Source organism: Xenia sp. Carnegie-2017, unplaced genomic scaffold (assembly GCF_021976095.1).
Source record: "Xenia sp. Carnegie-2017 unplaced genomic scaffold, XeniaSp_v1 HiC_scaffold_6, whole genome shotgun sequence".
Taxonomy (NCBI): Eukaryota; Metazoa; Cnidaria; class Anthozoa; order Malacalcyonacea; family Xeniidae; genus Xenia; species Xenia sp. Carnegie-2017.
Window position 1 is genome coordinate 10098394 of NW_025813526.1, and position 15834 is coordinate 10114227.

At 35.2% G+C, this 15834-nt stretch overlaps 1 protein-coding gene across 1 annotated transcript; it reads left to right on the forward strand.

Moving 5' to 3' along the window:
• The first annotated feature begins 3216 nt into the window (after nt 1–3216).
• Nucleotides 3217–10446, forward strand: LOC124458178. Its single transcript, XM_047008246.1, has 3 exons — nt 3217–3582; nt 6427–6516; nt 9449–10446. The coding sequence occupies exons 1-3, from the start codon at nt 3229–3231 to the stop codon at nt 9632–9634; spliced, it is 630 nt and encodes a 209-aa protein (XP_046864202.1). The 5' UTR covers nt 3217–3228; the 3' UTR covers nt 9635–10446.
• The last annotated feature ends 5388 nt before the right edge of the window (nt 10447–15834 follow it).

Here is a 15834-nt window from a genome sequence, read left to right on the forward strand (position 1 = left end):
GCGTTTCTACGGATGGAAGCGTTGAGGAACGCCTCGCAGAGGCATATTACAGTCCTGTGGGGTACTGGCGCGGCCGTGCTGCTATCTCAAAGCTGGCTAAAGATGCTGGCGTCGGCGAGGATGTGGCTCATGAATGGCTAACAAAACAGGGCATCTGGCAGATCTACTTGCCTGCACCAGCGCGAAGTGCTATCCCCCGATCTAAGTTTGACATCAGCACCCCGATTGAGGTCCACCAGGCCGATCTCTTGTATCTGCCTCGCACTGAGTGGGAAGACGCACATTCAAATACGCAATGACTGTCGTCGACGTAGCAAGTCGGTATAAGGAGGCCCAGGCAATCACAAACAAAACAGCGACCCAGGTTGGGAAGGCGTTAGAGTCCATTTATGTCCGTGGGCCTCTTCGATGGCCTAAAGTATTACAAGTTGACCCTGGCTCGGAGTTCCTTGGGGCTGTGCAAAAAGCATAAATGGTGTCACGATTCGACGAGGTAAGGACGGGGTTCATAGGGATCAGAGAATCGTAAAAAGATTTAACCGAGCCTTGGCGGAGTGATTGTTCGGTTACCAGTATCATCGCAATCTTGCTGAGCCCGGAACTCCGAACAAAGAATGGGTATCACGATTACCTGAGGTGGTTAAAGCGCTCAATAATGAATCTACTCGTTTGACGGACGAAAAGCCCTCCCTTGCGATTCGGAAGAAGAGCGTTAAGGCCAAACCCGCTGCGCTGGCGTTTCGTCCAGTTGGTTTCAATGAGCAACGCTTGCCATCGGATGTTATGGTGCGGTATTTGTATGTGCCTTGCGAACTCGAGGGTGGCAAACGGCGTAGGGCGACCGATCGTCTCTGTGGTTGAGGGCGGGAAGCCTGTGTTGTATTATTTGAGCGAAGGCTCCAACCGCGCGTTTGTGCGCGAGGACCTCCAATTGGTACCCTTTGGGACCGAAACACCGCCGGCTTAGTCGATGGGGTCCTGTCACGCTTTTATGAAAACTCCTTTCACTACCAGGTACTACCTTGCGCTTAGCCGTGGAGCAGCTCTTCTACTGTAATTATAACATCATAACTACGCATTCATTTCTTCAATTGAGCACCGGCTTCTCTATGCCCGTATGCTAGGGTAGAGACCCATTAGCCGCGATCCAGCGCTTCGTGTCCAGCGGGCTCAACGATGTCTTGTTGACGTGTTCGCCGAAAATCTGATGCCCGCGGCTGCGCATTACATCCATACTATCGCGGAAGTGCTTTACTTCGAAGAGCGCCTCTTTGTTCTGGGCATGACTGATATTCTTTTTCACGACAGCCTTTTTAACACCTTTGGCTTTGCGCTCCTCCTGACCATCGGCTTTCATGATAGAGTGCATCTTAGGCTTGTGCCCCACAAACTCAGCGATAGGCGCCTCGGCGCACTCGTCTTCTATTTCCCCAGCACCTTCTGGTTGGCTGTGCTGAACAGCGGATGGTTTTTGGTATAGTTGATGGTGTCGTAATGACCGGCGTTGCGTCTCATGTCGGCGTACACGTCCTCAATTTGGATCTCCAGCACAAGGCTGTCGGTGTCGATGTAGAAGAGATCTGCTGACGACCCGTAATGCAACTTGAGATGGTTGTAGTACCAATCGTACATCAGATGCTTCGAGAGGTTGAGAACGCTCATGCCCACGAAGACCGGCCGATTTAGCAGAAGACTGCTTTTATTCATGTGAACGGCTGCGAGGTCTCCAGCATCGCCAAAGATGAGATGCCGATTGAATATCGGGTTGGCGATAAGTTTGTGGAGTCTCTCGGTCTCGTTTGGCCGGAGCAGCATCACATCGACAAGCTTTCGGAGGTTCTACATCGTTTTGCCGAAGACGCTTTTGCTCAGCAGCTTGTAGAGGTTGACTTCAAAGTCACTCTTAGCCTTCTTCCGGAGTTCGGTATTTTTCCGGATGTAGGGCTCCATCCATGGGCTTTGATTGAAGTGGAGCGCTCTTTGGATCTTTTTCAGGCGCATGCCAAGCTACAGACAGAGCTACAGATTCCGATAATGCAGGACGTATCGGGTCTTGTCGTGCAGATTGGGGACCAGCTTTTCGACCTTGTGAGACGCTCCCCCATATATCTGTTTAAGGAGATTTTGCTGGTAACCCGACATCCACGCGTTGTCGACCTTAAGGATATGCATTGTTTTCGTCATGCAGCTCTTCCGGGTACTCCAGATCAACTTCGATAATGTAGCCCTTCTCTGCATCTGCAGGCTGGTTCAAGGTCGCCTTTGCATCCTTTTGGGGGACCCACTCGAACGCGTCTGTCGGCAGTGGCTGCGACATCGCCCAGCCGTACAGGTTGTTTTTGTCGTCATACGGGATCCAGCTTTGGGGCTTCTCTGGATCGTAGTCTGGCACCTTGGGAATGTTGGCCTTACGAAGCGTCTGCTGGCCATGCTGATGCCGCTGCGCAGGCCCTTCTTGATGAAGAGATGAATGTCCATGTCGGTGAGCAGCTCGAGCTCAACCCCTGTGTGCTTGAGAAGAGCGTCCCAGCTTAGGCCCGGGCTAGTGTAATAGTTGGCTGGGTCTAGGCAGTATCGCTCAAGGCACAGCTTTAGGAAGCTCATGAAGACGTCGGCGAGGAGGAGGACATTTCCGCTGACGCTTTCTGTGCCCACTCTGCTAAACCTCAAAACAGCTCAAATAACGCACTTGAAGACGCGATTTTGTCAAAAATAAAATAGCTGATGTAAAAATTTCAAAATATAGTAACCTTTGCATAAAAATGGAACTTTTAAGACCAACATTATGTGAGGGTGGAGTTCCCCTTTAAGCTCATTTGTCTATCAATGTAAAAAGGCTTGTACGTGGGTTTAGTTGGTTTGTAGCAGATTGCATTATAGGCTCTTTTTGATGACTAGATTGTTCAACTGGTAATCTCTAATAGTTTAAACTATCTTTATCCTAACTTAATTTACAGTAAATTCTGGACTTTATTTAATTTACAACGTTTTCCTGCAATATTGTAGCTGATTATTTAGGCAGCTCGGTATATTATAGCGGAGTTTTATCAACAGAATTAAACACAAGCGCTCAAAGCATTACCATCAGACTTATTCTTTAAACTACTCAAGCATATCATTGTGGCTTTGTTGACTAACTTTCTAAAGCGCAAATCATATAAAAGATCTTTGTATGGTTTTTATTATTATGTAAATAAATAAAAACCATTAGTTTGGACATACGTGGCAATGTCATTTCTCTCTCAAAAAATCTTCAGTAAATGTCGAAGAATGGCTGAAGTTAAGATTGTCGTCTTAATAATCGTATGGTGGATTGCAAACACTCTTACAATTGAGTTTTCCAAAGATGAAATTTCAATTACGGAGCAATCATTTGGCGACATAAAATGGCTCGACTTAACTTGCTTGCAGTTAATTGTTGGTTGTTTAGGGTCAGCGATTTTATTATTTCTTTTTAAGCGAAGATTATTTGGTTTAAAGATCATTCAGAGTTATAACAGTTTGGTGGCTGTCGCTACTAATGTTATCGGCCATCTTTTAGTCAATGTTTCATATGCATTTGTAAGCTCAAGCGTGACTCAGGTAATCAAGTCTACTGAACTTTTATTTACATATATTTTTATTCTCTACCAGCAGCAAGTGGAAGATAAAAAAAAACAACGTGTAACGGCTTCAGTGTTTGTATCAATTATGCTTATGTCACTAGGAATGACTTTTTTGATGTCTAACAAAGAGCGCAATGTTTACGGAATTGTAGCCGCAGTTGTGTCAAGTATTTTATTTCCACTTCGTAACATCGCTTTAAAAAGAGCACATGTGCAATTTTACGACGGGGCTATTGAGATGTACTTCAATTTATCATTCTACGGTGCTACTGGCCTCTTACCGTTGGTAATTTTTAAGTTCTTCCTGCCATATAATGCCTTACACCTTTCTTTTAATAATATAACGTCGGGAACATTTCACGGATTGTACAACCTGGCTTCTATCTCAGTTCTCCAACATGTTACCCCATTAAATCACGCGCTCTTAAATTTTTGCAAACGTTTACTAGAATTTACATTCAGCATCAGGTATTTCAACGTTCTAACCTGGCAATTGGTGACCGGTTATGTTATTGTTTTTTTTGGTCTTGGAATATATCTTATTAATTATCAGAATGAAAATAAGCTTTTGAATGTTCGTGCATGTTTAATTGGAATGGCTAAAATTGTCTTTTATTTGCTCTCTTTAACACTTTTGTGGACTGCAGTTTTTCAAAATATTGTGTATGTTGAACAAAGTGTGAGCTTTGCTCATCAACTCTCTAATACCAGGTCTGTAAGTGGTAACTTTACTACTGCTTGGCTTTTCAATAAAAACGGTTTTCAGTCGTTCGTTAGTAGTGTAGAAAGTCTTCACAAACAAACCAAGATACCCGTAAATGTGTATTGTGGGACTATGGCATGTGTGAATGCCGTAGAACGTCTAAATCACCCTTTGATTTCAGCTAAATTTCTTATCGTACCAGATGTATTGGACAAAACCCCTTTAGAAAAATGGGGTGGACGTCATATTTTGTATAAGATATTGACTGGAGTTCATTTTGAATGGTACTTAACTCAGGCTCTTTGTCTTGGGCATTTGTGGCGATACGGTGGAACATTTTACTTTCCCTCTTATAGAGAGTACAGTGAGAAACAAAAGGTCATAGATGACATATTTCCCTGTATTTTGCTTGAAAAAAATGCTAAAAGCTTTCATTCGAACATGAAAAAAGGATTGCCGGAAGGGGCTAACATAGTCATGGAAAAAATCAAGAAGTTTGTTTTTACAATGAGACAATGGAATCCAGCAAATTTACCTTCGTCGTTTAAAGGGAATGTATGGAATGCTTACTCGAGACACTGTAATCTTTATAAACGCTGGTGTTTAATTCGGAATCCAAAAAGCCTGAAAGATCTTTACCACGAGAAAGGAATGTCTATTAGTGATAAGGACCAGCATTTCGGAATACTTTCCCTAGACAGTCTTGTTGGTTTTCGTAATCATGGAAATATTGGTGATGAAATGCAGACACTTTCCGGCATTCAGTTTTTTCCGTTTCTCGACTTTTTCTACGATAGAGATATGCCAATTGCGCCCAATGTCGATAGCGAGAGTTTTGTCTTTTTCAATGCTTGGTGGGGTAGACGAAGTCGTAAATGGCCACCACCTTCAAATATCAATTCCATTATGTTATCAGTCCATGTTAACTCTGCATTTCAAAATGTCATTGCACAAAATCCTGATATGATTGCTTTTCAAAAATCAAAACAGCCTATAGGTGCTCGTGATACGAAGACTAAAAAATTTCTGGAAACATTAGGAGTTCGATCCTTTTTCTCTGGATGCATGACAATCTTTCTTAAACGTCCAGTAGCATTAAGTAAACGAAATGAAATAATTTATATTGTTGATGTAAAACGGGAAGGCTATAATGTGCTACCAAAATGGGTTAAGCAGAGCGCAAAATTCGTAAGCCATAATGTTGATTTTGGGCGAAATAAAACTTTGATGACAAAAAGACGTCATTTGCATGCTTATCAATTGCTTGAAAAATACTCAAATGCTAAAATTGTGATCACGCAGAGAATTCACGTGGCACTACCATGCGTTGCTTTGGGCACGCCTGTAATCTTTTTTGATGGAAATAGAATGCCTGGAGGTGGAGGAAAAGGCAACAAAAGTTCGGATAGGTTAGCTGGTCTTACTGAAATGTTCCATTTAATTGATCTTCACAAATTGACCCAAAAAGAAGCAAAAGAAAAACTTACACAGTTTAACTGGTCTAGCCCACCCAGAAATCCAAATCTTGGCACTCGTATGAGACTGATTTCATCAATGTGGAATGTAATTCGCCGGAAGAACGTTTTTTATGAAAGTGCACTTCGTTTTGGCATGATACCACTTACACCCAAATGGTTGATAAATGTCAACAATCCTATTTTTATCTTCCATATAATTCTGGATAACAAAATATACTATTCACATAGAGATCATCGTGGATTACAATGGTATCAACAAGGTTGCATTGAGTCTATTTTACGTAATCATCCTACTGCACATTTATATGTGCACAGCAATACAGTAGATCAGACATCGTTTGACTTTCTCACTGAAGTTGGTTATCAAATTTATGTAAAAAAATACTCAGTTGCTAGCTTGATAAAGAACACACCGTTGAGTAACATCCAGCATCCAGCTTTTTTAGAGGACAGTGATGGAAAAATTCTGAGAAAATATGGAATGTTAAGTTTATTACTTTTGTATCAATACGGTGGAGGATTCTTGAATGATGATACAATCCTTTTAAAACCTTTAAATTTTTCATTTGGAACCAATTTGAACTTGATTGTTGTTGATGAAAAATCAAAAGTATTTTCTTCGATTGTTTTCTTTGAAAAGGGTCACGAATTTCTTCATGAAGTCCTGGAAAAATTCTCTTTGGATTACAGCACCACAATGAACCTTCGAGAAGTGAATCTTATGTCAAAGGTTTGTGCATTGTTAATAATTGTCATTATCGCCTCTTTTTTGTTAGTTTTCCGATTTGCAATATCTTCAATCGAATAAATGTACCGTAACTGCGTAAAAGCACTATTGATACTGCGCATTTGATAAAAACGACAAGTTTTTTTTTTAAATAAACATGTTTCAACATCTCATGATGCCAACTTCAGTATAATATGGAGTATTATGTATGTGGTAAATATATATAATAATTATATGATTCTGTGATACAATCTATACACTTATCAATAGATTATTCTATTACAATGAAATAGTGGTTAAAATTAATGATGAAAATATTTGCAGGCTGATTATAGCCTATGAAAATGTTAGCAAGTATATGTGCTAGGGGAGAACCCATCGCAACACCATCGGTCTGGTTATAAAATTTTCCTTTAAGTAAAAAATGTGCCTGTGCCTAAACTAAACCAACTATTGACCCTCTTGCTTTAAAATCATCGACACTGCAGATACCACATTCGCACTCTAAATCAAAGAAGCACTTCACATCAACAAAACTAACACTAATCCTAAAGTTAAAGTTTTTCGTTTTAACATTATAATCAGCCTGTAAATATTTTCATCATTAATTCTAACCACTATTTCATCATAATATAATAATCTATTCATAAATGCATAAATGGTATCACAGTATGATATTATTATTATTATTATTGTATATTCATCACATACAAAATACTCCTTATAATACTGAATATGGCGTCATGAGATGTTGAAACATGTTTATTTTAAAAAAAACTTCTCGTTTTTATTAAATGCGCAATACTTATAAATTTAATTCAAACATTTACATTCGTAACTATGAGTTAGCCCAATGGAAAACGAATTCTTGATTTAAATATAATTACATGTTTGTACATGTAGATCGTGCAGGTTAGTAGAGTTCTGAGAAGGACTGTTTTTGTTGTTGTTGATTGACGTCTCGACAACCTTAGCGGTAGTCATCTTTAGAATCAAAGACGGTAATGCTGGTCATGATCAGCACGACTAAAAATTTCCAAAAAATTTTTTCCACAGTTTTATTTTCATTGTACATTCTGACAACTAATAATTTCTTATAGATTACTTTATTAACATAATATGATTATTTGGGACGAAGGTCAACCATTGTATTGCGTTTTATTCCACTACGTTTTCACACTAGAACTTATTCTACCCTTATAAGAGTGACTTGGTATTGCTCTGAAAAATCTCCATGACCAAATAATATATTTTATGGTAAAATTATCCGTAATTTGATTGGATAAATCATCTCAGCATGCTCAAACGCGATGTCTAACGTCATTTGGTCATGCTGATTTTAAAAGGCATGACCAACTTAATCCCGCAAGTAATCTTATTTGTCTGCGAGACTCGTGTTTGTAGTTCGTGCACTTTGGAAACATGCACGAACTATATAATTGCATTATTTATTTTACTTTCTCTGCTGCCGAAGGAGATATCATCGGTTCTTTGCCATGAAAGCTTTCTTTGCTTGATAATCTGGCCAGCAAAAGATTATTGTAAAGCGAATGGCAAATGGCGAAGTTGTAAACAACATCATGTGTAAACAGCCAACAATTACATGGAACACCAATGGGCTCACCCGTTTCTATTGGAGTTGCTGCAATTGTAATGCAATCTATAGAGGAACGGGCTCTCACGACTTACAAACATGCACTATCTTTTTGGTTCCGCTACGTAGATGACACAATCACAGCACAGCATGCAGACGAGATTGATGACTTTCACACTCACATCAACAAACATAACAGCCACATACAATTTACCAAAGATGTCGAAGAAAACGGAACTCTTCCTTTTCTCGACTGTTTGGTGAAACAAGACAATCAAAAACTACGAACAACAGTTATCGCAAACCAACACACACTGACCGACTACTAGAACAATCATCTTACAACTCTACATCACACAAAGCCACCACAATCTGAACATTAACAAGACATGCACAGATCATATGTGATTCACCGAACGCTCTACACAACAAAAAAAAGTATCTCAAATGTGTTTTTGACAAAAATAACTATAACTCCCACTTTATCAAACGCAACACTTACTAACCCAACGAACCCAACGAAACGAAAAACTCAGTGACAACAGCAACGACATCTTACATCAAGGGTACCTCTATTTTATAACATACCATAGCTGTTTTTTTATATTCTTGTAGGAATAGACAGTTATATCATATTTTTAATGTATTTGTAATCAAGTATTTACTGGCATATTTATTTATTATCTTAAAATAGATTTCGGTTTTTCTCATTATTGCATTTTGCTGGTAATTTTACGATAACTCTATGTTTTCAATAAACTGTTCTTTGTATACTTGTTCACTGCCTCGAAATACAACTCGTTATTAGGAGTAATTCTTTTGGAGTTAGCATGACTCTAAGTGTGGAGTGTTAAAATAACTCTATAAAGGAATTGTAGAAATATCTCCTTTATAGTCATTTTAATTCCACTTTTGGAGTTACGCTTACCCCAAAAGTGGAGCTATAATTTTGGAGTAAAATTTAACTCAAAAAAAGTAGTCATTCTGTACCTTTTTATTTAACTCCACTTTTGAAGTTAAATCAACTCCTTGAATTTAACAGTGTGGTATTTCATGTTTATTTACTTTTCGCAAATGAATTGATATCTGGAATAAAAATTTTCCACAAAAATAATTAAAAACTTTCAGTGAAAATATGTTAATAAATTTTGGCAACTGATCCGCTGAATAATATTTGCTTCTGGCTCTTTTATGGTGTTCCCATATGTATTTCTTTTGATCAGTTATTCGCAAATGTCCTTCTACAGACTTCAAGCATTTTTTCTAAGATTTTCAATACACCTAACTAATGAAGGTCTAGAATTTTCTTTTTCATCTCAAGTACTGCATTCTTCTTTGCAGGGATCACTATTACTTACACGCATCTCAGTGTTATCCTCTGCCACAACAGCAAAGAAAACCGGAACAAACATTTGTACGATGCTCAGTTTCATCAATGGGAAAAATTTGAAAGCAAAATGGAATTCAACTTTTGGAAATTTCGGGCAAAGACAGTGGCCTGACGAAGGCAATTGTTTAAGGAAGTAGATGGCCCTTTTGTGTCGAAAACATTCGTTAAAAATGCTGATGGTTTCAATATGGTTTCAATCACCTTTATGAGCTTCATGTTCTGACGTCTCACCTCTACTGCTAAGTTTTTCAACTAAGTTTTTCAACTAAATTTTTCAACCGCTAAAGTTTTAGCAACTCTACTGCTAAGGTCGCAACAGCAAAAATGATCTAATTTAAGCACATTTAGCTTGGACAGAATAGCAAAAACGTCCAAATCTTAACCATGTCTAGACACAGCGGGCATCTCAAAAGCCCGCGCCTGTAGGTTTAAGACTAAATAGCCCTCGGGATAATTTTCCATTGTGTGTGACAATCATCAGGAATTTCTTCGTCTGACCTCTCATCATTATTATCTTGCAAGTCATTATCTGTTGAATAGATGCCAGAGTCATCTTGAGCAAGAAAGGGTTTTAAATCGGCATTTTTTTTAATCGAAGGAACACGGAGCAGCTTTATCAGTGGAATAATCAAAAACAAGGACCTCCTTACACCTGCACAAGTGGAAAGGCTTTGGAGGATCAGTTCCAGGAACAATTTTCACCTCTGAACCATTTTTAATACCAACATATATTCAACTTTTGACTTAAAATCTTGATTGAACGTAGATTTGCTTCAAGGTTGCTCCCTTCATTATTTGGTCGAAAGTAGCTGACGAAAAATTTTTAGAGAGAGTGCATTTCCTCTTTTTGCCTTGTTGTTCTTCATAATTGCAATTGTAATTTTAACTTTAATGTCCCCAAGCTTCGAACGTTTTTGTCTTTTCTTTCGCACAAAAAAAGAGTTCCTCTTTTGTTTTACGTTTCACCTGTTGTATCTACAATTTGGCTACAGTGTGGGCAATATCTAAACGTTGTATCGAGACGTGTTCTTTGAACATGACAGAACTTGTTCCTTTGCGTAGATGCCATGTTTTTGAGTTGATAAATTAACATAATATACTCATTATTTAAATAAATATCTGTTCACTAAATAAATCGCAGTTCATTATATAAATCTCTGTTTGCTAAAAATCTCTGCTCACTTTTAGCTAAAGTAATTTCTAATTTCGCCTAATAAATCCCATTCTTTAATAAATCACTATTTTCTTTAATATCTCTTTTGCATTTGTCGGTCACCGTAAACATTACATAAATCGTCTCCAGAAAACTTTACAATGTTCTCATTTAATAATTACGCAAAACTTTTAAAATTAAAATAACCAAATTTACCTAACTTGAGAATTTCTCGTCAAGAATGACTCGTCAATAACCAGTTTTAAGCTTAAAGTTTTTCCCGGTTTCAATGCCTAGAAATCCTTTAACGCCTCACCGAATCCCTGTTATCCGAGCTCGTCTAAACAGTCACTAAAGCGGCATCGATATAAAAAGAGTCCGTCTCCGACGTTTATTCACGGTGAAGGGATAAACTGTAAAAATGATTGGTTAAAATAACCATATGATTGGTTACAGTAACCATAAAAATATTTGTTAAAGTGGTTAAATGCGTCTGAGGTAACTAATTTTAATGGTTATTTTAACCAATCAGTTTTTACAGTGTAATATGGAATTAGCAGTGTCAGAAAAGACATCCTTTTTAAAAGCGGTAAATTTGTCCGACTAACTGGTCTCCGTTCTTTCGGTTCCATAGTTCTTGTGTGAACGCAAGATCAAAAAGGATAGATTTCAGACCGCTTCCAAATTCGTACAGTGGCGTGTAAGCGTTGTCTTGAGCAATAAAGTTGCACCGTAAACGAAGAATTTAGTCGTAAAACCAGCACAAAACTCGCAACACCAACAGGAACAACAATGAAAATCCAAGAATTAAAGTGTGGAAATATATTGTCTTTTAATTAAAAATGAAAATTTAAAACAAATAGTATTTGTTATCATCATACAAGTACTGAAATTTATGCGCAACAAAACGGTGAAATAAAAATCATGGGCTTAAAATTTCCAAGCACCTGAGATAATATATCATTTTCTTCACTCGTGACAAAATGCATATCAAGTTTTACCGCTAATTGTGGACAGCATTAAAATGAAAACAAAAACAACCAGTTTAGATTGTACCTATATCAATGGCTTCGAGATTTGCGGAGACATTGCCTGTCAAAGACTTTATTAAATGTCAGGAAGATATTAACACAAGAAAAAAACGTTGCAGGATACACGACATTTTGAAGAATATTTAACTTCGAAAAATGAGTGCCAAAAAAAGCGAGGACATTTCCGTCGAAAAATTGAACGAATACTTAAGCGAATTTATCATTTCTGTTAGAAAGAAAGAGAACAACAGTGAATATGAACCAACTTCCATACGTTATATTTTTGTTACATTTGAGAGATACTTTAAGAAAAAGAACGGGTTTAGTATTATGATGGACAGGGATTTTGAGCTTGCCCAAAAAGCTCTGCTATCAAAGCAAAAAGACCCAAAAAAAAGGGAAAAGGAAACAAACCAAATGCTTCGGGTACTCTTGGTGAAGATGAAGTCAAACTGTTTTACAAAAAAGAACTTGTAGGAATTTCAAGCTGTCTGGACAACAGCATTCATGTTAGCATCTAAATACGTTAAATACTTCTTAACAGATTGTTAGCATCTAAATACGTTAAATACTTCGATGGCTAATTATTATCATAAGATGATTGATATTTGTTATTAGCTTTATCATATCGATTAGCAATATAACTGATGCCTCCTCTCATACCCCTTTCAATGAATTGAAACATATCAATATCTGTCATTAATTCTAATTTAATATCTGTCATCTTTAACATAGCATCCCAAGACAACCCAGGAGATGTGAAATAGTGGCATGGGTCTAATTTATAGTATTCTAAGCATGTTTTCCTAAAGTTTTCAAATACATCACTTAATAGAAGGATATCAAATTTCAGATACAGGTCGTGATACTCACCGATGTTTTTAAGATTGAATGTATTCCACACTTTTTGTGCATGATGGTATTGTTCATCTGATATATTATCAGCAGTAAGAATACTATAAAAGTCTTTTTTGAAGGTAATTTTTCATCAAACTTTTCAAAGCTATCCATGAAGTTGTATGGATATATACCTTTTTGAGTCATTAATTTAAATTTTTCACCTTGAAACTGCTTATAGGTATATTAAATGAATCTTTAGGTAAATTACAAACAAGCTTTTCCAGACTAGAGCTCATAAATTGAAAACTATCAATAAAAGTAAGATGGTTACCTAACATAAAAGCCATATACTTTTCCATGTTATTAGGTATAGCATTTATATTCAACTGAATATCTTCTCCTTTTTTGTTTTTGTATGTATGCTTATTAACAATAGCTCCGATTTCTTGCATAATAAAATGGCTGTCATACCCACGCAGATTGTGAAATATTACTGGGATTTTAAATTTATCAGAGTCTATTCTAAGTTTTAAATTAAAATCTTGATGTGCTGACCCTCTATATTTTCCAGTTATATGACAATGGTCTCGAACTCGAATATCTTTGTTAGTATATTTTTTGTTACAGATATGACGTTCATCAGCTTTTTTAAAGTCTTCTTCATCATCATAGGTCATTTTTAATGGTTTATTAAAGTGGGTTTTCATAATATTTTTACAATATTTAACTTCTTTTAACATAGATTCCATAAATTTGTAAACAGCCTTTTCACCTCTATATAGTTGAATTAGTTTTGTGAATTTATCATCATAACAACAAACAACTTTATACCCATAACAACAGTCAGTATGTTTCTGATAGGCTTCTGTATATGATTTTTTATTATTTTGATTACAACCAGATATCTTTTCTGCAATAGCCTCAAAATCGCTATATACAACAAATGGTAATGGTTATTACTTATGATAGTTGTTGAATTTCAGTATGTTGTAATTTTTATTTGGCATTCTTATTGATTGTATACCATTTATTAATATACAGATTTCTATGTGGTTATTTAATATTTTTTCAGAACTAAAACATTGAAGGCAACGCATACAAAAGTGTTTTCTTTCTTTATGCTTTGTTTGATTGTACATAAAGTTATTAAAATCTTTTATTAATACAAAATGTTTGTTTTAATTATCAGTTATCAATAGTAGTTCCATATGGTCTTCAAATTGTTCTTTTGATATGAATAATGGATATGGTTGTTTATTTTCATATCCGAAAACGTTAAATTTAATTCTGTTTTGCTTTTCGATTTTATTATATTGTTTAACAGTCACTGGAAATTCAATCCCAGAGTAGTCTAATTTGTTAATATATTCATTATCAGATTTTTTAATTCTCTGTCGATATTTATTTTGTGGGTTAATATGTCTAATTTTACACCATTTAAAGCATTCATTATCTCTATTTTTGATATTAATTAAACCTTTTTTACTATTTTTAAATTCTTGTGGTAAATTAATTTATGAAGATCCTTGTAATGGCTTGTATTTAACAATATTTAAATAATGGTTATCTACAGAGTGGATAAACCATCCAGAACTTTCTTGAGTGAATCTATCAATCTTGTTTAATATATTTTGTTCTGAAATTTGTAGTGATTCAGTAATATTTTCATTATTTGTAATTGTTAAAGCTGGATTGTTGAAATAAGCTGTTTGTTTTAAAACCCCAGCTGTACCACCTGGTTTAATATCAAATTTTTTAAATGTTACCTTAAGCGTTTCAACAAATTTTAATCCTTTCATTGTTGTTAATAATTCTTTAATATAATATGTAAGATACTTTCTTGTGCTTCGCATTAGTATTAATGGTACTTTATTGTTAATAATGCTTATTTCATATGACTTTGTATAACCTTTAAGAGCATCGTTTGTTTCTCTTATTTTAACTCTTGGTGTTGGTATTGGTTTTTTATTTTTATCTGATAGCATCTGTGTATTGTTCTCATACTCTTTAATCATCTCTTTTACACTTTTTCTTGGTTTTGGGACTGGTGTTAATACTTTGATTAATTCGTTTTTTCTAAGTTTATAATAACCTATAACCTTTTTTTCTTTAGCAATAACTTTTAACTGAGGTACAGTCGTTTGTTTGATATTGGATTGTGATAGTACTTTTTGTACTGGTTTGGAAATTGAAGTATTATTAACTTCAACCTTAGGCTTTTGATTTAATATTATACTAAGGAAATCATTTCTAGTCATGTTTTCGAGCGCATCTCTATTCATCTTCTGCATATTATATAATATAGGTATGTCTTTAAGTACCTTTCGATTTAAATAATCTCTATTCATGTATATATACAAATACTATATATATTATTTCTTTAAGTATATTTAAACGCACTAATTTTAATTATAGAAATAAATCTATATTTAAAACTTTTTATAAAAACTATATTATTTTTTATTTTTTTGAATTTCGAACATGTTTTTTTGTCCGAAGATGTAAAGTTTTATATGCTAAACTATATGTTTTATTACATGAATCACAATGCCATGGTTTTGAGAGCATATATGAAGTTCTATGTTGTTTAATTTGTTCTTTAGTATAAATTCTTGGCCTTCCTCTTATTAGGTTATCTGAACACATATATACTAATACTATATATTTTATTTTTTAAATAGTTATTTAATAAGTTTAAGATAGATTCTAATAATACCATAAGCAGTTATATGAGGACAATATTCATATAAATCAAATTTTATAACATGAATATCTGTATCTGTATTTTTAATTTCATATTCAAATTTACAATCTCGCCATTCATGAAATCTGTTAAACAGAGCATATGTTATTTCATTAAAACGTGGTACATAAGTATTACTTTTGTCTATTAAATCTGGTTTAAATGTCTTTAATATTATAGGTTCTGTATCAACATTCATTGCACACATCACATGTAAAATTTTTTTAATATTTTCAACATTATATCTATTTTTTGATAAAGATAACCAGTCCTCTGTATGCAACTCATATTCTTTATATTTAACCTTATCTTCTTTATAATGAAGCTCGTAAGTTAATGATTTAATATACATGTTTTTTTCTCCCATTAATTTATTTAATAAATCTAAACTAATTTTATTTTCTTTATACTTATATACATCTTTGTTTTTTATAACTTCAACCATTATATATAATTACTATATATATTATTTTCTTTAAGGTGCGTTTAAATTATCTTTTGTTTTATACAATGTTTTTTTTTAAATCCTTCAAAACACCTTCTATATTAGAACTAGTTTTTAAAAAACAT

Excerpts from the sequence above, each read along its gene's own strand:
- LOC124458178 (XM_047008246.1), top strand. The coding sequence starts at position 3,229 with ATGTCATTTCTCTCTCAAAAAATCTTCAGTAAATGTCGAAGAATGGCT. Across the intron at positions 3,583-6,426 it reads TAAGCTCAAGCGTGACTCAG|GGTCACGAATTTCTTCATGA; the intron begins GTAATCAAGTCT and ends TTCTTTGAAAAG. Across the intron at positions 6,517-9,448 it reads AAGTGAATCTTATGTCAAAG|GGATCACTATTACTTACACG; the intron begins GTTTGTGCATTG and ends TCTTCTTTGCAG.